General features: G+C 42.6%; 2 protein-coding genes across 27 annotated transcripts in view; one reads left to right on the top strand and one right to left on the bottom strand.

The window, feature by feature from the left end:
- BRIP1 (BRCA1 interacting DNA helicase 1) overlaps positions 1-20,599 on the top strand; it is a 225,737-nt gene extending 205,138 nt beyond the window's left edge. For 2 of the 3 annotated variants that reach the window (XM_083479765.1, XM_083479762.1), the window contains one exon: positions 17,924-20,599. In XM_083479765.1, coding sequence (XP_083335891.1) covers positions 17,924-17,994 — 71 coding nt within the window. In that variant the 3' untranslated portion in view covers positions 17,995-20,599. The remainder of the gene's footprint in view (positions 1-17,923) is intronic. The other variant, XR_014520059.1, reaches the window with a different exon arrangement.
- The window catches only part of TBX4 (T-box transcription factor 4), a 126,488-nt gene that overhangs the window by 9,952 nt on the left and 95,918 nt on the right, over positions 1-20,618 (bottom strand). For all 24 annotated transcript variants that reach the window (XM_083479904.1, XM_083479910.1, XM_083479920.1 and 21 more), the window contains one exon: positions 7,292-7,444. In XM_083479904.1, coding sequence (XP_083336030.1) covers positions 7,292-7,444 — 153 coding nt within the window. The remainder of the gene's footprint in view (positions 1-7,291; positions 7,445-20,618) is intronic.

Genomic DNA, 20,618 nt, shown 5'->3' with positions numbered 1-20,618 from the left:
AGCAACTGGCATTATAATAAGTTCTTTACTGCCTGCAAACAGGATGCAGAATGTTCTGTTTACAGTGTTTCTCTCTTCTCGCTCTAACTCCCATCTCCTTGCTAAACAAAAAGACATTTGCAGCTATCCTCCATTCCATACTTTTTGTTTTAGGGCAGGTGGGAAGACAGTCAGGGAAAGAGCTAGGGCACCCACAGCCCTGACCTTCAGTGGGTAAGTTCCAGATTTTAAGCCTAATGGGCTCTTGCATCAGGAAAACCTGCCTCTTAATTTTAGATCGGGGTTTCTACATATCCCCACCAGCACTGCCTCAGTCATTAACATCCCTGAAGAGGAAGCCATCCTTTAAATTTAGCCCTGCAGATCCTATAGAACAGGTGGCCACAATGTTTGTACAAGTCCATAGCTCAGGGGCAGAACATCTGCTTTGCATGCAGCTGGGCCCACATTCAATTTTCAGGCAGGGCTGGAAGAGAACTCTGAGTGGAATCCTGGAGAGTTGCTGCCAGCCAGTGTGGACAATTCTGCACTAGATGAACCATAGGCCTGAGGTGGCATGCCTAGACTATTCACTCTTGTTGCCTCAAAGTCTTCTCTGCTACCCCTTTCCAGGTAATCCCTAACTCTTCTTATTTCCCCTTTATCAGATTCCATATTCTCCCTGCCTTCTCTGTCTTCAAGTGACACTAAATGATACAATCTTGGTGGTCCCAAGATATTAAGATGCTGTTGCTAGATGCTACATCACCACCCCAAATGGACGCTTTGAAATAAGTGTTTTTACAGATCTCACACCAGAGTCCTTTCAGCTGATTAGCATAATTGACATGATTAAAAGATGCCACAGAGTTACTAAGAATGTTCTCAGTGGATTCTTTGGTTAACCATATTGGGGCTATGCAGCTGCACTTACAACTGTAACTTTGCAACCAAGATTCACACTGAGGGTTCCTGCCTGGGCTCTGCCAAGTCTGTTTTTATTTGAATAGACAACCTGGGAATGAGCTGCTTGTTTGTGGCTCCATAATGGCAGCATTTTGGATGTTGAAATAATATAGTCTCTCAGTTGGCAGGTCCTTTTTAGAGTGGGTGCATAAATAGCCACAGCCTAAATGGGGCACAGGTCAACTCAACACATGGATTCAACTTGTGGACTGGAGATATATCTTGCTATAGGTTAAATAAATCCTGTGTCCTCTGGGCTGCCATGCATCTTGGAGTGAAGGGGGCTGGTGTTTAATTGGTAAAGGCAAACCAATCTGGGGCCTTCCAGATGTTGCTGAAATCCAACTCCCATCAGTCCCAGCCAGCATGGCCAATGGTCAGGGATGGTGCAAGCTGGAGTCCAGAAACATATTGGCATTCTGGATCCCGACTACAATGTGCCTCTGAACAAGAGGACAGAAGTGGGAAGAAAGAAGGTGAGAGCACTCAGAGACACAATTTGCAGCCAACGTGAACATGGGGGAAGTTAATGAGGTTAGGAGATGTCCACAAGACGGTGGGAATTGGGTTTACATTTATAACATTAGCAGACAGTGTGTTTACCACGCTACTGAAGCTGTGAGGTAAGTTAGATTTGGTGGCACCAAGCAAGTGATGATTCTTCAAAACATGTGAAGAGTGTCTGGTTTTTTTTACAGGCTAAACAGAACAACAAAAAAGCATGCTTTTGACATTCTGCATTCTGTACAGATTTTTTATCCCCCACCCAGCTTAGTGGAAGCAGAATGTTTTAGGGATTAGCTTGATACTGAAAACAATTTATGGGGCTTCATCACTGGCCTAAATAATGCTTTGAGAATTCTGAGTTTGTGCCCTGGGCCATTCTGCATTTCCTCTAAAGCAGGTGTGAGCAAACCTGAAGCCTGTGGGATCTACTTTGCTTTTTACTAGAACCCCAAGGTCCATTAATCAGAGCCAGGTGTTAAATAGTGGCTGGGGGGAGGCAGAGTCAATTAATACACCACATGACCCCTAATCTGCATACACAGAACAGAGACTTGAGCAGCTTAATTTAAGAGGGAGGGTTTGGTTGTTAAATAATACAGAAACAAAAAATCTGATGAGTCTACTGCTACATCCGAATCAGTGCTGCCATCAGAGTAGGACTTTGGGGCAAAGGTCCAGAGCCTGGTCAACAGAAGGAGCAGGAAGGCACCCAAATGCTCCAGGGCTGGCTAATTAGGGACAGGTGGATCTGTCAATTTCAGTGTCTCATTTGGTCAACATAAAGTTCAGTTATCCACATTTCCAAATCAATTTGCAATTTTTGTAAGTACTCATAAAAATTTAGCAGTATTTTAGTATGACTTTCTATTATGATGCACATTTTCCCCCAGAGCAATTTCCCCTAATAGAATGCATTTTGTATGATATTTTCACCAATGAATTAATTTTATGCACACTTTATCCTAGTATATCCATTTTTGTACACTTTACTTAGCTAAGAGAATTGCATTGAAAAATTCAGAGAAGCGCAAATTTTGAAATATGGCTGTGTTTTGGTTCACATATAGTTCCGGAAAGTGCTAATTAGTTGGGGTCACATTTAAATGGATCAAATTTCATTCCCATCCCTTGCTGGCTTACCACATTTTGAAGTTAGTGAAGTAACATACATTGCCAGCCACTGCCGCCGCCACCCCCCAAAAAAAACATTAAGTCCAGAGTCTAAATTTAGTTAACTGTACCAACTCTAGTCTAATTTCTGCCCATTCTTGTATTGATGCATCTGAGTGGTACTGTTGAAGATAGAACTAGATGTGGGGCAACTAAATGGGGGGTCAATATTGTTGAAGATAAATCAAATACTGGTATATCACTTTTACCCCACTTTTCAGTCCTTACAAGAGTTCCTAAGCTGGCTTGCATTCATATCACAATAAAAAACAGCATTTTTATAAAGACTACCAGCACATTGCATAGAATGATGCCATTCTTGCCTATAAAGTATCTCACCACCATTGTCTCCAAAGCTAAACCATTTTTGCAGTTTTTAATCTCATGTCTTTCTTATTTTTAACCATTGTCAGCTGTCTTGTACATTTTAATGGCACATCAGTGTTTGAAATAAATAGGAAAGCATGAGGCAGAGTTCAAAGTGGCTACCAAACAGCCTCAGATTTGAACTAAACAGCTGCTAGTGTCAGCCCTATGATGCATTTGCTGCCTTATTCTGAATCAGTTTCAGCAATCTGCTGCAGTTTCAACAATCTGTATTCTCCATCTCCCGCCTCACAGAGTCCACTGTTTAGTTTGGGAAATGGAATAAACTCCTGAAGTTACAAAGCCAGAGTGCTGTAAAACTGCTCTCCCTGATTCGTTTGGTTAGCTCATGAGGCTCACAGTACCCAAACAGTATACAGTTCATTGTGAGTTGGAATAAGGTATGCCTCAGCTGCTTGAAGTTACCAAAGCCAGCAACTGTTCCTGTTTGTGAATGGAGTTGTGAGGAAAAGAGCTTTTAAGCTGGGTGTCAAGAAACCAGTACATCTCTCTGGGTCATTTGTGTAGAAATACGACCCTCTCCCTAATACTGACATTTTAAGTGAGACCTCAAGGTGATCTCTCTCCATAAAGCCTCTCCAGACAAAACTGTTTCTGGAGAGCTTCACTTTACAACTGACAACTTTGCTATGGGTTAAGCGAGTCAAAGACGGTGTCAGGAGGACGAGGGCTCTTGAATGCCTTCCTTGATCAGGGATTTCTCCCCCTGCCCAACAATCTGGCACAGATTTCATGAAATTCACACTGTGCTGTAAAGTTTGTGATTGTCAACATTTTTGGTTGAATCCTGTGACACGCAGTTTGGGAGAAATTGCTTTGGATTACATCCAAAGTTATACCTACTCAGAATAAGGATGCAAGAAGGCACTGATTTATGTTCCAATTCATGTTTGTTACATGCATTACTGTTTCCGTTCGACTGCAGTTCAGCTTCTAACAAAAACTATGTTACTCATATCGCTGTCTGCTGTGGCAGAATTTTATGTAACTCATTACCTTATCGTTGTGCTATTCTACACTATAGTGGTACCTCAGGTTAAGAACTTAATTCGTTCTGGGGGTCCGTTCTTCACCTGAAGCTGTTCTTAACCTGAAGCACAACTTTAGCTAATGGAGCCTCCCGCCGCCGCTAACGGCGTGATTTCTGTTCTCATCCTGAAGCAAAGTTATTAACCCGAGGTACTATTTCTGGGTTAGCGGAGTCTGTAACCTGAAGCGTCTGTAACCCGAGGTACCACTGTATTCATTTCAATGCAAAGGAAATGCCAGTTAGTTTTAGGGGAGTGTGACCAGTGTGCTTGCACTGGGCACCACATCTATACTGTAGAACAGAGTGAGAGAGGCAGGGGTCCCTGAATTTTCACATCGCACAGGGTGCCGCTGAAATCTTAGAGCCCAAAGTCTGACTCTGGAAATGCAATGCATTGGGGGCAGGAAACATCAATTATGCATCATTAGCAGACTGAAAACAGCAGTAGCTGCAAATACCAATTTTCTTTGCTGGATGGATTTCTGTTCCTGAAGAATAAGCAAACGCCAGCAATTTCTGCTCCCATTTCTGTTGAAATTCTCCGACATCCCTAACTCAGAGTAGAGGCATTGAAATCAATGGACACATCTAACTTTATGCCCATTAATTTAAGTGGGTCTGGTCTGAACAGAACTTAGTTTCTATGTTTTCCGCCCTTAATTAAACAGCTGCTCAAACCTGTGGCTTTGTTGGGCACCTTCTCCCAAGATACAAGCTGGGAACCCTTCATTCATTTTGCAGCTGTAAGCAGGCAGAATATAGACTGGGAATCTACTGGTAGATGCCTGGGTGATTTCCAATAGATCAGCAAACGTTTCTGCCCCCCAAGTGTTTAACAGTAACAAGTAAAAGGCTTCCCCTCTAAAAGGCAAACTGAGGGCTGGGGGCCAGATCCGGCCCAATCACCTTCTAAATCTGGCCCGCAGACGGTCTGGGAATCAGTGTGTTTTTACATGAGTAGAATGTGTCCTTTTATTTAAAATGCATCTCTGGGTTATTTGTGGGGCATAGCAATTCATTCATATTTTTTTTCCAAAATCTAGTCCGGCCCCCCACAAGGTCTGAGGGACAGTGGACCAGCCCCCTGCTGAAACAGTTTGCTGACCCCTGAATTAGACTCTTGAAACCAAGAATACTTGGAGGAAAACTAGAGCTGGGGTTGGGAGGTGGGGGATGGCGCCAAGTTCAGTTTTGGTATCAAAAGCTAAACATGTGCTCGAACACCTTTTTCTTAATTTTAGGTCTATGTTCAGTCACACACCCCATGCCATTTTTCTCCTCACTTGGCTCCAATTGGTGGATCTTGATGTTAACACACACCCCTCCCCTCCAAAAAAAGACATCGATCCCACAAGTCTGAAGTTTGTTCTCCTTCCTGCTCTACAGGTTGTGGAGCAATAGATAGTGCACGCACACTCCACACATACACACACTCCACACATACACAGATAGTGTGTGGTTTGGAGCGCCAATTCTCAGTCAGTACAGATCTTGACTCAGACTCCAGTTGTATCACATGCATCCAATCAGACCAAACCTTCACAAAATGCATGTAAATCTACCACAAGAACAAGAGCTGAAATCCATTTTGTGTTTTTCCCCTTCCAGTTCTCTCAATCTCACGCCCACTCAAAAAAAGAAAAAAATCCTTCTTTTCCTTCATGTTCTGACCGCAAGGCAGGCTCTTAACTGCTTTTATAGTAACATTCCTTGTATGTCTCCCTAAATACATATACCGTAATTACTTTTCACTGTAGATTTATGGCTGGGCTTTACCAGTCATTATTAGGTTTGCTTGCTGTTTTGAATGACATCCGAGAGTTTATGGCCTCTGATTCATTAGTTACTGGGCTCACTGTGACTGCCAAGATACCTGTTTTAAACACACATACACACACTCAGTACACTTTTCCTTCCTTTCCTGAATGGCATCCTCTGGGTTTTGGTAAAACCAAGCATAGGGCAAGTGGGTGGGTGCTTTCTATTCAGAGCCTGTCTTCTGACACAACCTTTAAGAACCAAAAAGACTGCCTTCCTGGATGGAGGCCCACCTTGGCCTGGCATAATGCCTGGCATAATGCCAACATCCTTCCCGTGTGATGTGCCCTGCCTAGCCTCTATTCCCCATAGGCACAGTTCCTGTGAACACAGATGTTCTATTTAGCAAATAGTGGCATCTGCTCTGTATGTTTCACCGCTTCTGTTCATTTGTCCAATCTTTTTTTTTTTTAGCCATATAACTTCATAGCCAATTACTCCGTAAGTTAATTACTCTTTGTGGGAAGTAGTCCTTACTTTTGTCTGCCCTTGGGCTCACTGCCAGCTGGCCCAACATTCTTGGATTACAGTTTGGCCATGCAATTTTTTCCAAAGGCAATAGCTTGATTTCTGAGCATGGGCCCCGAGGGTTGGGAACCTGCCACACTCCAGAAGTTATTGGACTCTCAACTCCTAGCATGGCCAAAGTCTGGAGATGGTGTCTAGCACCATCTGGAAGGCCACAAAATGCCCATCCCTGACCTACACACTCTTACAGGAAATCAGCCTTTAATGAGAACCTGCCTGCAAGGCGGGGTATCATCCGTAATGACTACAATGGTGCACATATTCCATTTAACACAGAGGTTTGGAGCTACCCCAATGCACCACAATCCCACGAACCCAAGACCTTAGCAATGCTGCTCCTTTTTTTACAATATAAATAAAGAACTTCACAAAGCTCTCTCCATTTCATTGGGTGGTATTCAACTAAGTTTTATTCAAAGTAGACCCACTGAAATTAATGAATGTGACCAAATTAGGTTCCTTCATTTCAGCAGGTCTACACTGAGTAAAACTGAGTTGGAGATTAACCACCTAATAATGTCCCAAAGTTTTCTCGAATCTACAAAACCTGAAGACAAACAATATGAGGAGAAGACTGGAACCCTTGAGCAATGAGGTTATTACAGGCACACCAGAAGAATAGAAAGAAGGAATCGATATAATTAAAGTATAAGTGTGAACTACCAACCATTAGGTAGGAATGATCCAGTCACAGTGTGAAGAAAGTGACGAGAGAAGGTTACTTGTCTCGTACTAAAACCTCTCAGTCTGAGCAGTAAAGTTCTCATCAGGACAAGCAATGGAAAAATGCTACTTTGGTGGAGTTTCTTTTCCAAAGGTTTAAGCTGCACCTGCTGTTGCCGCCACCCCAAACATATCACCAAATTCACAAAACAAAATGACATTTTGGGCCACGGTGGCACAAACCTTGTGGTTCTGATAGGATGTCACGGATATAAAGGATGTTTCTGGAAACACGTGAGTGCAGAAAGCTGTGTTCTTGGAGCCAAATGCGTTGTTCTCATCTGCTTTCACAATGTGCAGCCTTGGCTGGTATTTGTGCATAGAATTAAGAATGATCTGAGGAAAGGAAAACAAGAAGGGAACTCATTAGGAATACTGTACAACAAAGTGTATTCAACTGGAGTGCATTATAGGAGCAGGGAAAGGCATTTAAAACATTATGGTGAATTTTGGCTTTGATTTCAAGTAGGAAGGAGTCTGCATTCCTGTGTGTGAGTAAAAAATAATAATGATGTAACTCTTGAGACCTGAAGCCAAACAAACGTATCTGGTTGCTTTCAATTTATTTATTTCATCAATAGCATATTTTTAAACCATGCCTTTCAAACAAATTCTGATTGATAAAACCCAATAAACCAATTTAGACAAACATAAAAACAAGAGGAACAAACTCTAAAAGCAGCATAAACCCCTTCAGACTACAGAACCCAGGGAAGAGCACCGGCTGAAAGTCTTTGCGTATCGACAAGGGCATGTGGAGATAGGTCATTTCTTAAAGCACTGAGCTCCCAAGTCATTAGGAGTTTTTTCAAAAATCAAAACTAACACTTTGAATTAGGCCCAGGAATGGGCCAAGGAATTATGGCAATTGATGAAGCAGTCAAGCAATGCAAACAGTTCCAATCACAAATCAGTGTATTCATTTTACCGTTGCCACTCCTCATCCCAGTGGCTTTTTTCTGGGGGTACGCATACCCCTAAACATTTTGTGAAACGTTGTGCTTTTGTACTTATTTTCTCCGATTTGAACTATAAAATGGTGATTTTCTTAAGTCAAAATGAGAGTACCCCTAAACATTTTTTTAGAAAAAAAAAGCACTGCCTCATCCTATGCCTGTTCATTCTCTTGCTCATTTTTCTTTCCCTTCACAGAAACATTCCTCACCTTTCCCCCTAATTTCTTAGCCAACAGCAAGCAGAGAGGCTGGGGGGCGTCCCACCCCTTTGCAGTATTAAGGCAGTTCATCCACTCATTGCAAGAGGTTCCCCCATCACTTGACGGTACAGCAATACCAGCTGCTCTATTCCCACTTTCACTGAATGATGGAAGGCCAAAGGCATCCTCTGCGTGGGTCTGTTTTCATTAGAGGAGAGAGTTAGTATTGCCCAGTGTAGCTTTTTACTCATGTTAGATGGGAAAGAGTTGGATGGAAAAGGGTTGCTGAGTCTCCTACTTGGGTCCTGAGAAGCAGGGTGGCAAGATAAGCTTGCAGGGCTGCCAGGTTGCCTCAAATTGCATACAGTGGTGCCTCGCAAGACAAAAAACTCGCTAGACGAAAGGTTTTTTTGTTTTTTGAGCTGCTTCGCAAGACAATTTTCCCTATGGGCTTGCTTCGCAAGACGGAAATGTCTTGCAAGTTTGTTTCCTTTTTCTTAACACCGTTAATACAGTTGCGACTTGACTTCGAGGAGCAACTCATAGAACGCGGTGTGGTAGCCTTTTTTGAGGTTTTTAAAGACTTTGGTGATTTTTGAAGCTTTTCCAAAACTTTCCCGACACCGTGCTTTGCAAGACGAAAAAAATCGCAAGGCGAGAAAACTCACGGAATGAATTAATTTCGTCTTGCGAGGCACCACTGTATAAATATGGGACGCGGGTGGCGCTGTGGGTAAAACCTCAGTGCCTAGGACTTGCCGATCGTATGGTCGGCGGTTCGAATCCCCGTGACGGGGTGAGCGCCCGTTGCTCAGTCCCAGCTCCTGCCAACCTAGCAGTTCGAAAGCACCTTTAAAGTGCAAGTAGGTAAATAGCGACCGCTTTATAGCGGGAAGGTAAACGGCGTTCCGTGTGCTGCGCTGGTTCAGGCTCGCCAGAGCAGCGATGTCACACTGGCCATGTGACCCGGAAGTGTCTGCAGACAGCACTGGCTCCCGGCCTCTAGAGTGAGATGAGCACACAACCCTAGAGTCTGTCAAGACTGGCCCGTATGGGCAGGGGTATCTTTACCTTTACTATTGTAAGAAATAAATACAAAAGTGAAGTAGACAAGAAATAGACTCATTTGCCCATCACCATATAGTATATTTAAAGATAGACAGGCAGATATATATATATACACATGCATATGTATGTACAAGGTACAGTTGCATATATTCATAAGGACCCCATAGCCATGGGCATCCACAGGAATTTCTGCCTGGGGGGAGGACAAAGTAAAATAGGGCAGTTTCTCACCCCCAAAATTGAAAATAATAGTGCCTGTAAATTATGCCTCATATCTCAGGTTCTGCAAATGCTAGAAATTTACTCTCTTTTTTTTAAGGAAAGCTGGGGATTTGGGGGTTATGGTTCATATGGGAAGAGGGGGACTGCCCCCTTCTCTCCCTGCCTCCCACTTGCAGAGGCCCATACCCCCCAGAGTGTTCTGGGGAGAATCATTGCACATTAATGGTATCTAGGCAGAAAGAGCATCCAGCAACCTGACTGAGGCCCCTCCACTTCCGTTTAGCCATGTTCACAATCTTGATGCTGATGGAAAGTGGGGCTGGAAAACAGAAGCCTATTCTTTGCTAGATGGGTCAAGCAGCACCATTATGGCAGGATCAGTTCTTTTAAGGCCCTTTTGGTCTGACTGCATATAATTCTGCCCACAGTAGCCAGCTGCATGATATACCATTTAAATGTAGTTTTTATTGATGACATTTTCCAGATCAGCCTTCCCCTCTCCTCCCAGAGGAGGAATGAGAAAGCAGCGTGGCATTTTATCAGCTTTGTATGGGGTTCTCTTTTAACTATTTGGCTGCTGTCTGGCTACAGAGCTTTGACCAAGGAAGAGGGGAAGGCTGCTTTATTAAGGCTGTTATTAAAATATATTTCACTTGGCGTGCTCTGTGATATCAAACCACCGGAGGACAGCTCCAGAAGTTACACTGAGGAGATTTTTAAATCAATTCCAAAAACAGTAATCACTGTAGTTAATTTGGGAAGTTAGTTAATTATACTTCTATTGTTCATGAGAATTTAAAATATATTTAATGAGATTTTCAAGTTGTAATGGCATTATTTACTAACAGCAAATAGTGGGACCTGCTGCAGCAAAATGTTGCAGTTTATCTTATCTCCTAACTTCTAAGTCAGGGACAGCCAAACTTATGTTGTCCAAGGTCTGGTAACCTCTAGGATATGGAGATTCCAGCAATCTCTTGTTGCTTAAAAAGAAAGACGAGAAACAGAGATCAAAGTAAAGCACCTTCCCTTCACCAAACGCTCTATTAAAACAGGCCATAATTTTGCACCCCTCCTCACTCGCTCCACTGTTATTCGTAACATGTAAATGTTCCAGCAGCAGAAGAAGTTCCAGGAGCTCCAAAGCATACCAAGAGAGTTGAGGCGCCCAGCTCCCATTTGGGTCTAATGCTTTAATCCACTTTCAAGATCTTCGATTGAATCTCATCAGCTGGACTGCACTACTTTCTTAAACACAAAGTGTTTTTTAGAAGCAAACAGGGAGGGGGGCATATGAAACAGCAGCCCAGGCTGCCTGCCTCAAATCAGTATTGCTGAGATGGTGTTCCAGCTCAAAGGGATATTTTACAGAGACTCCAAAAGGTACAACTGTGACCCGTAAAACCTACCTAAAGTTTTGGGTTGGAGCCAGTTGGCGGGAGCTTTGCAAAGGGCGCACACTCCATTAGTCGTTAAGCTGCCCCAGCGTGCCTCTGGAGTCCTGCATCTCTGCCCTGCCTACAGCACTTGGAGGAATTTCATGGCTGACAAGGGATGGAGTGTCTGGTGCACTAGGGGAGTTGACTGCGCAGAATGACGCGACTAAAAGGCAGCGGCTTCGCATGCAGCCTGCCGACCATGAAAACTTACACATTTAATAAATAAAGTGAATCAAACTTGGGGAAGAGCCGTGGCTCAGTGGTAGAGCACGTGCTTTTCATTTAGAAGGCCCCAGGTTCAATCCCTGGCATCTCCAGGTGGGGCCAGAATCTACCTATCTGGAATCCTGGAGAACCACTGCCAGTCAGAGCAGACAGTACTGAGCTAGATGGACAAATGGTCTGACTCAGTATAAGGAACTTCCTATGTAGCCTCTTAAAACTAAATGTGGTAGGATATGTCACAGAAAAAACATGAATGGAGAAACAAATAAACATAGCATGGGAATAAACTTTGTTTTGAATAGTTCTGCACAGGCCACTTGTCACATTCATTCTAATAAATACTGTTTGCTACAAGCACCTCTCCTGATACTGCCCCCTGCCCATCAAAATTTAGGGCATGAACCTGCCAAAGATACGCTGGTTAGATTTCAGTCCAAGTATTATGAGCACACCTGGAGCTCAAGCAGCCTCCCCTCCCACTGATCATTAGTCACCTGCAGCATTTTCATACTCAGGTGGGGAATGCATTTAGTTGTGAGTTTGAATTTTGAACCGCAGTTAAAACAGCAACCACAAAATTGCTTTGGCAGTGGGGAACTAGCCAATATAGTAACAATGATGTCACTGGGGGACATCTGAAAATCTATCTTCAAACGGTGATTTTGATACCACAACAAACATCCTGGTGTTGAGCACACAAACATCTCCTATTTAGCTCAGGTGTAATGCAGCCAAGATTTTTGCAGGCACTTACTGGTAGTGATAGGTAGATGCAATATGAGCCTGCAAATATGCAACGCTCACATTTAGGGATGAGAGAAAAATCTAGTTCTGTTCACATTTAAAAGACAAACCAGCTAAACCCAGACTTTCTAAAGCAAGAAACTGAAACACAGCCTTCTTTCAAAAATCACTTTTCAAAATTTTGCAGTGCAGTTCTCCAGCCAAGTAACGTGTACAAAAATGCACATGCTGTGGCAAAGTGTGCATAAATGCATATATTGGTGAAAATATCAAACAAAAATGTGTTTACTAGGAGAACTACACACCAAAATTCTGATGAGTTTTCATTAGGACTTTTTAGAAAAATGCAAACTGATCCGGCCATCTAGGAAAATGAAGTTACTGGAAAAATTAGAAACAGGAACCAAAACTGACAGATTTGCCCATCCCTACCCCCATGACCCATTTCCCGGCCTGGTTGTACAATTTTGCATTAACTTCCCCTTTAAGCTGGTGGGATCCAAACCCCCAATTAGCTATGCTCCAATTTGAAAATTAAAGGTTTAGCTCTGAAAAAGGGAACACTTCCACACGTCATGAGAGGAGCTCGTTGTTTGGTGTAAATAATACCCATATGAACAGAAGCTTTGTTTCAGCAAGTAAAGTGCAAACCATTTGGTTATTAGAAACTGTCAGGTTGGGTATAAGTTTGCGTCATGACAGGCACTCAGAAGCCTGTGCAGAATGAATGTTCAGATTTTTCGTACAGATTCCAAAGTGATTCTGGGCTCATCCATATTTCCATTTGTCCCGTGATTTCTAGTCCAGTAAGATTTTCCTTTGTCTCGCCACTTTCTCTGGGGAAACCTGCTGTTTACTACTGAATTGGAATGAACGTCAATTGGGTTTTCTGTGGGTTGATGTTCGTTGTGATTCAGCAGTGAACTGTGGGTGTTCCCGGGGGAAGTGGCAGTATGAAAGAAAGAAAAATCTCCAGACTCATGCCTAGAAATCATGGGGCAAACGGAAATGTGGATGAGCTTTATTTAAGGATTTATAAGCTACTTCCCAACAAATGCTTCTAAAATATGCTGTAAGCTGCCCAGAGTGGCTGGGGAAATCCAGCCAGGTGGGCTACCTATAAATAATAAAATTAGTAGTAGTAATAGTAGTACTGTAGTAGTAAGAATATCAACAACACAACGTATTTCGAGCACATTTGCAAACTGGAAAAGCAACTGTGGGTGCTGCTACACACAAACCACAACCAAGCACACACTACCATCCTAATCACTTATTTCGAGCGTAATTTCAGTCATGGGGAGAGGCAAGGGAGGGGGCTGTGTAGGCAGGTGGGTGCCAGGTTGCTGGCCCCTGGACTAAGTTCCTGTTCCAATTAAGCCACTTCCGCCCTACAGAGGAGGTGGGGTTGTGGCTTCACGGCCCCACCCCGCGAGATTGGGGGGATTCCCGGCCATGTCATCCCCTGGCCAGCCAATTGGCTAGCTATGGGGATGTGGCCTGCCCTATTAAAGGCAGGAGGCGGCCAGGGATCTCCCTCTTTGCCGCCTGCCAGCTGTTCCAGTTTTTCCCACTCTGCCGCCCTATAAGGTTTTCGTTCCTTGACCTTGCTATGGACCTTGGTTGTTCGCCGTTGAGGGGCCTGGTAGGAATTTTTCCACTTGGCAAATTGGTACCAGCCGCTTGGTTTTCACCTACCTCGTAGCAAATCGTCACAACTTCATTGGTATTGGCGGTTAGGCATTGGTATTGTTCTGTAGATGGAAGAGGGGAGGTAGTGCCATCACCTGCCCCACATATTGAAGGGTAGTCCGATAAAGGATTCCGGGAGGCGTGGCCCTGTCCGAAGCCTGGTGAGGTGAGGGCCTAAGGCACACCCCTGATCGGTAACCCCAGGGGAGTTCCTAGTTGATGTGCATCAGCAGGACTCCCCTACTGGTGGTTAACCCTTCCTGGACTTCAAGCAGACGGGCTGAAGTCGGATATAGTTGGTTAGGACCAATGCCTAAGCCAATACCGCTCATCACCTGTAACCAATAAAGTTGTGGCCTTATTTAGCCCATTAACCTTAATAATTGTGTCATTATTTCTGCTGGGGGGGGGAGGCAGGCCGGGAACTCACCATGCAATAAGGCTCTTAGTGGACAAAAGTGACTCTTGGAACTCTTCTTTTGTAAGAAAACAAAGCATGAATCATATGTAGTATCAATGAACTGAACTGAACTGAACTCAATTCAAATTCCACTGGTGATGCTAGTGCTAAGTAAAGCCCATCAAAGGGCCTTGCATTACTTGGGATGTAGCACCAAATAGCATTTTTATTCTTTCTTTCTTTCCCACCCATCACCCTAGGGTCCCGGTGCAGTCCTTCATAGACTGTAGTATTTTAGAGAGCAAATTGTTCCAGCGTTCCCCCAGATTAACATTTGCACCTGGAAAGTTAGCATGTCATGAAAGTTTGGTTAAAACCCTGATATACAGCTTTCCATCTGCAGGGAGGTAGAGATTTGTTTTTGTTAAGCACCTGAACCCTAAAATGGGCATTCCCTCAATAGCAGTTTTACATGATCAGAAAACATCAAATTAGGGGTTATTCCAATACATGAGAGTTAGCCCTTGGCTCTTTCACCCCCCTAAACATTTGTCCATTTTCTCTTTCTTAAGGCACAATTTTTGTTACTTGAGTTCCTTCTACGAACTAAAGCAGTTTAAAGTTAACCGTTAACTTCAAAATGTACTGCCACTTATAAAACACCTTCGGCCCCTCCCTCCCCGCAACATATCCCCTCTCCAAACATATGTTTAGCCAATATCGATCTATATATATTTTTCAGAGTTATATACCAGTTCAGCTCCCTAGCACTAGATATGTACCTTTGGGAACACAGTCTTGCTTACATTTATAGCGCCATACAGACTACTAACTTGATAAGGTATTGGAAAGGCAGGATAGAAGCCCATATAGTAATTGTTTTCTTGTTTTTTTAAAAGCATTGCTTTGGATTTCCTAAGAATGATAAACATTTTTGAATTTGAAAGAGATGTGGCTTCTTAAGTTAACGTTAAGTATTCATAACGTTTGATCAGGCCACTTTGCTCTGTGTAATGCGAACTTTCCCTGAAATCAATGCATAATATGTTGACCCGAGAGCAAATAAATAAATAAATTGGGAGTTGTTTTAAGAGAGTTCATTGGTTCTCCAAAGGAGATCAGGTGTCACACACTGCAAAAGTTGCCATGACAATCACCCATTTAATACAAAACAACAGACAGTGGTGTGCCAGCCCCACAATTTTAATAGCTTCTCCCAAGGAATCATATAACTGAAGTATAATCCCTCTGGAACATGCTCTCTGTCTTTTACTTTCTTTTCAAACATTTGGTCTAATGAGTCAACTGAATTACTCCATTTCCTCATTTTGGGCAGTGGAAGGAAATACAAGCTGTACATTTTGTTTTATATTTATCAAGTACATCAACTGGGAGAAGAACTGCCTCTTTGTAGACAGATAAATATGGGCCGCAGAAGCCAACTGTTCCAATTTTGACCAAATGCCCAAGGGATGGGAAGAAGTACCATCATACCTTGGATCAAGAATCTTCCTTTCCAGAGAGCAAAATGTTCTTGCTGGCATATTAATCAGTTACTGTAACTATTTTGCTTTAAAGGAATTGTCACTGTGATGAAGGGTCTGGTCCACAAAAGCTTATGCCATAATAAATCTGAGTTGCCACAAAATTCTTTGTCATTTTCCTGAAAACAGTGTATTTCCCAGTAGCTAGCTGTGGGACTTAACTAGAGAAAAGAATAATCTGGCATACATCCCCAGCCTCCTGCATGCTTTCTTCTACCCAGGATCAGTTCCTTCCCTTGCATGCTGCTTTTAAAGATTTCCTCTTCCTGTGGATAGATTTGACCATGCAGTGACACACTTTCTGTGTGACGCGACTCCAAGCCCACTCTTCTTCTTGCCTTGATCCCTGGCTCTGCCACATTTTGGTAAGAGCTGTAGCTCAAGGATAGCATGCATACTGTAATTTGCATGCTGAAGGTCCTTGATTCAATCCCTGGTATCTTCAGATAGGCCTGGGAATACCCCTGCTGAAACCCTGGAGAACTGATTACCAATCAATGTAGACAGTACTGAACTAGATGAACAAATTGGTTGGACTAAGGCAGCTCTCTATGTTTCTTCAGCTCCACTATTGCTGCTGCCTCCTCCTTTTTGCCTAAACTGCTCCAATTTCATTCCTGGAATTGACATTGGCTTGGTTTCTCCACTAGGGATACTTTGCATTCCCTCTCATTAAGCACCTTGGCTTGGACTCTAGCATTGCCTCATTCCCCAGAGACCTTGATTCTGCAAGGAGGCAATGAGTCACTCCAAAGCATGACAGCAGTTGATATTGGGGGTTCCTCCTTTCTCTGTGGAATGGACACAGCCAGAGACAGTGCATTAGATGTCCTGCAGTTGAACATGGGAAGGAGTTCCTAAATTGTGGTCTGCAAACCAACAGCAGTCCATGAGCTACATTCACATGATCTGCAGTGTTTGTGTGTGAATTTGTAGCTGAAGACAGGAGATGGCACACCCATCATACTAAACATTCAGATTGAAACCTTTTTGTATTTTTGTTGCTTCTTTTGTTTCTTGTGTTTTAATGCAATGGAATTTGAATTCTATGGAAATCAGATTGTAATAGAATATATAACAACTACTTTTATATATAGTATTTTATTGTGTGACAATTTGAATTTCATAGATTTCAAATTGTAACACAGTACAATAAAATACAACATAAAAAATAAAAGCAGCAATAAAGATGCAAGTAAAAATCATAAAGCAGCTAGCACAGTGCATTAGAGTTGTTACAAGTGGAAAATCAATATGTGATCTGCCAAGACCTGCAATTTCCAAGTCATCAATGGATTGGGGGGGGGGTCAGAACTGCTAACAGGGCATTGGGCAGGTGTTGGGGTCTACCTCAGATTTTTACTAGAACTCCAAAGCCCACCATCTAGAAACCCTTGCCAATCTACTGCAAAAATGATGCGGCAATTTACCAGCTGATGGGAATTTACCTTCTGCCAACCCTCATTAACTTTGTGCCCATTCCCCTGTAGGTTATTATCTGGCCCACTTGCTTGAGTGATCTAGAAATTCATTGCTCCAGATGTGCTTTATGAACTGCAGCTGGTCTCTCCAGGACTGTGTGGTTGGCAAGTCCTGTCTTTTGATTGGCCAAGGCATCTCCCAACCTCTCTGTTCTAACCATATCCTATACATCTACAGCTTCCTGACACTGGAATTCCTTTCATGAATGAGTACCCCTATGAAAACATATCACACTTCTGATAGATGACATCATTAATGCCCTCCCCAGCCTACTGCATGTACAAACTTATTTTGCACATTTTGAAGACATTATATTCATAGATGAGTCTTTCTTGACGGGCAATGTATGTGCAATAGTATTAATTGAATTTCCCTTCCAATCGCATTGTGAAGGATGGAGTATCATTTTCCAGCAGTAGTTGGATCCACAGCAGCTTAAATAAATCTGGCATTATTAATGAATACATTTTGGTTGTGTCAGCATTTTTGACTTGTGTATGTTTCAAAAAGGCTTCCCCTTTTTCCCCTTCCAAAGAAAGAAAAGAAGGGAATCATCCAAAGCCCAAATATCTGTCAAAAGAGTTAAGCTTGTTATATCCCTAGCCACCCTCAGGACGCACACATAAATCAGGTTTTTTTGTCAGGCTGATTATCTCCGCGCATGTAAAGATTTTGAAATACATAAATTAATGTCTTACCCCAAGAGGAGGGATTTTGCTTTTAAGTAGATGTGGCTTAAGAGGATGTCTAACATTTAGAGGCTGATAAATGCCTCTTCAACTATCTGCCACTGAAGAGTGTTGGCTTCTCCTACTGTAGTGCCTTTTCTTTTCCTTTTTTAAGGCACACGCAAAAATTGTTTTAGCTTCTTGAGAATCTCGGTTATTCCAAGAAAAAGACCCAGGTCAGGATGAATGAAGCCTACGAAGTTCACATCAGATGGAAAAGACCACACTCTTCTCAGGAAGGGGAGGCATAATGAAGTCATCCACAGATTATTCATTAACGGAGCATTCCAAACTCCCAATCTGCCCTGCTGGGGCAGATGGAGGGAGGGGACAGAAATTTCCCTCCACCCAGCAACAGAGAGAAGCTCCACCATCAGAAAAGAAGCACCTCAGTCTACCCAAATGGCAAATGGATGGAATATTGTCAGTGGTAATGATTGATTTTTTTTATTTATTTCGATTGCAGCAGAACACATTGTCCAGTAGCATCTTAGAGACCAACTAAGTTTGTTCTGGGTATAAGCTTTCATGTGCATGCACACTTCTTCCGATACCTGCTGCAGTTTGTTTTCTGCCAAAAACTACTTTATTCGTTTCAGTTTTGAAATTACATAACTTTCATCATTTATGTGATTAATGACAAAAGTTATGTTGCTATTATATTATTCCAGCCCATTCATTTCAATGAAAAAGAAACACAATGTAAACGGGGCTGGGCAGGTGTAATCATGTATCATTTGCAGGCTGAAAGCAACAGAAGCAATGAATACCAATCATATTTACTGAATTGATTTCTGTTCTAGGCATGGGACAAATTAAGCAAGCATCACCACGGAGAGTGTCTCACCCAAAAATCTTCCAAAACCTGTCCCTGGCTATAACGCATTTTAACAAAGGTTTGACAGACCGGTATAATATGGCTTATTCATGTATGTCTTGTGTACAGAACACAGCTTTAAACACAGTTACATCTAAGGAGGAATGGCAGCCTATGTTGGAAGCTGTTCATGCATGCAAATTTGATTTTATTATTTATTACACTTATGAATTGCCCTTCCTCCAGAAGGTGCTCAGGGTGATGCACAGCAAAGATAAAACAATAAAATACAGTGGTACCTCGAGTTAAGAACTTAATTCATTCCAGAGGTCTGTTCTTAACCTGAAACTGTTCTTAACTTAAAGCAACACTTTAGCTAATGGGGCCTCCTGCTGCTGCGGCACCACCGGAGCACGATTTCTGTTCTCATCCTGAAGCAAAGTTCTTAACCAGAGGTAATATTTTTGGGTTAGCGGAGTCTGTAACCTGAAGCGTATGTAACCCGAGGTACCAATGTAAAGACACATAATTGCTCACTGCTGTTAGGTATTAGACAACACAGTATCAAACCGTATAGAGTTGGATAGACAGAAACAAACAAGGAGGACAGACATCACTCCAGGGGGAGGGCCTTCCATAGCCAGTTTGTCTACTGGCATTGGAGGAGGTAGATCTGCAGCAACTTGGACTCTGAGCCACTCAGAGCTTTAAAAACCATGTTTGACTTGTGAATTTTCAAGGGGAAAACTACAGGCAAGATCACTCCATTGCATACCTTTTTGTCAATAAGGCAAGAGTCAGAGCAGTTTGCAAAATGCAACTCTGAATCAGTTGTGCTTGAATGCAGAAAGTGGAAAATGGGAATGCCTATGTCGAAAACTTTATATCCTACGCAACAACAAAATACCAGGAAGCTCAAGCCATCCAGGTTCCAATGCCAACAAAAAACGTCCTGTTTGGTTGTGGCCAAAATGAACATTCACATTGAACCAACATAAATAGTGGTATATTAGCAGCCCAGGTAATGGTAGGTAAAGAGGAAGGAAGAAAATAACTCTTTAAAATGTAAATATAGGGAAAGTAATTGAGTTAATATCCTGCTGCTAAGAATTGCATAGACCCCTTTATACTCATATGCTCCCATATGCACTAGTTAGATGTACCCTTTGCAATGATATACCAATAAGTAAGCAATGTATTGGCCCACTGCTGTGCCTTGGAGAAGGTTCTGCACTTATAAAAACCACTGGTCACATCCTTTTCCAGTCTCTGCACATGAAGATTTTCCAAATAAAAAATACCCTGTATATTGTGTATAAATCTTCTGAACACCCGGGGGGGGGGGGTTGATTGACTTACACCATCAGTTCTGAGCACACTACAAAGTATTATACATCAAAGGCTTCAGTTGGCTGAAAACAGGAAACTGCAGAATGAGTCAAAGCCCAAGAGAAATATGCAAATATGAATGGATAAACAGACAACACAGTGTCAGCAACCAATGAAAAATGTTGAGATACTTAAGAAAGAGAATCTGATGCTCACATGTGGCCACGCTTGAATCCTCTGCTGCTGGAAATCAAAGACAACACTCACAAAAAATGTCTGGCACAAATATCAAAACTATAAGGCTACGCAGATCCCGGGTGCCAGTGACAAGAGTGTGTAGAGTTATGCTGGAAGCTCAACCTGGAGTTAGAGATTCTGCACAAGAACCATTGGCATGAGTGGGACCTGCAGCTGGCTGGGGTTGATGGGAGTTGTAGTCCTAAAACATCAAAGGCTCTTGAGGCACCTTGAAAACTAACCAGTTTATTATGGCATAAGAACTGGACTCCACTCCATACAAAATTTATGCAAAAATGAATTTGTTAATCTTCAAGGTTCCAAAACCCCCTTTGCTGTTTTTGCTGCAACAAGTTTTGCACAACTTCCCAGATGGAATCTTTTGACAGCTTAAACATCATCTGTAATAATATATAGGCATTTCTCT

The sequence above is a fragment of the Podarcis liolepis genome, assembly GCF_965112155.1.
Source record: "Podarcis liolepis genome assembly, chromosome: 16".
Lineage (NCBI taxonomy): Eukaryota > Metazoa > Chordata > Lepidosauria > Squamata > Lacertidae > Podarcis > Podarcis liolepis.
This window is presented reverse-complemented; position numbering and strand designations above follow the sequence as displayed.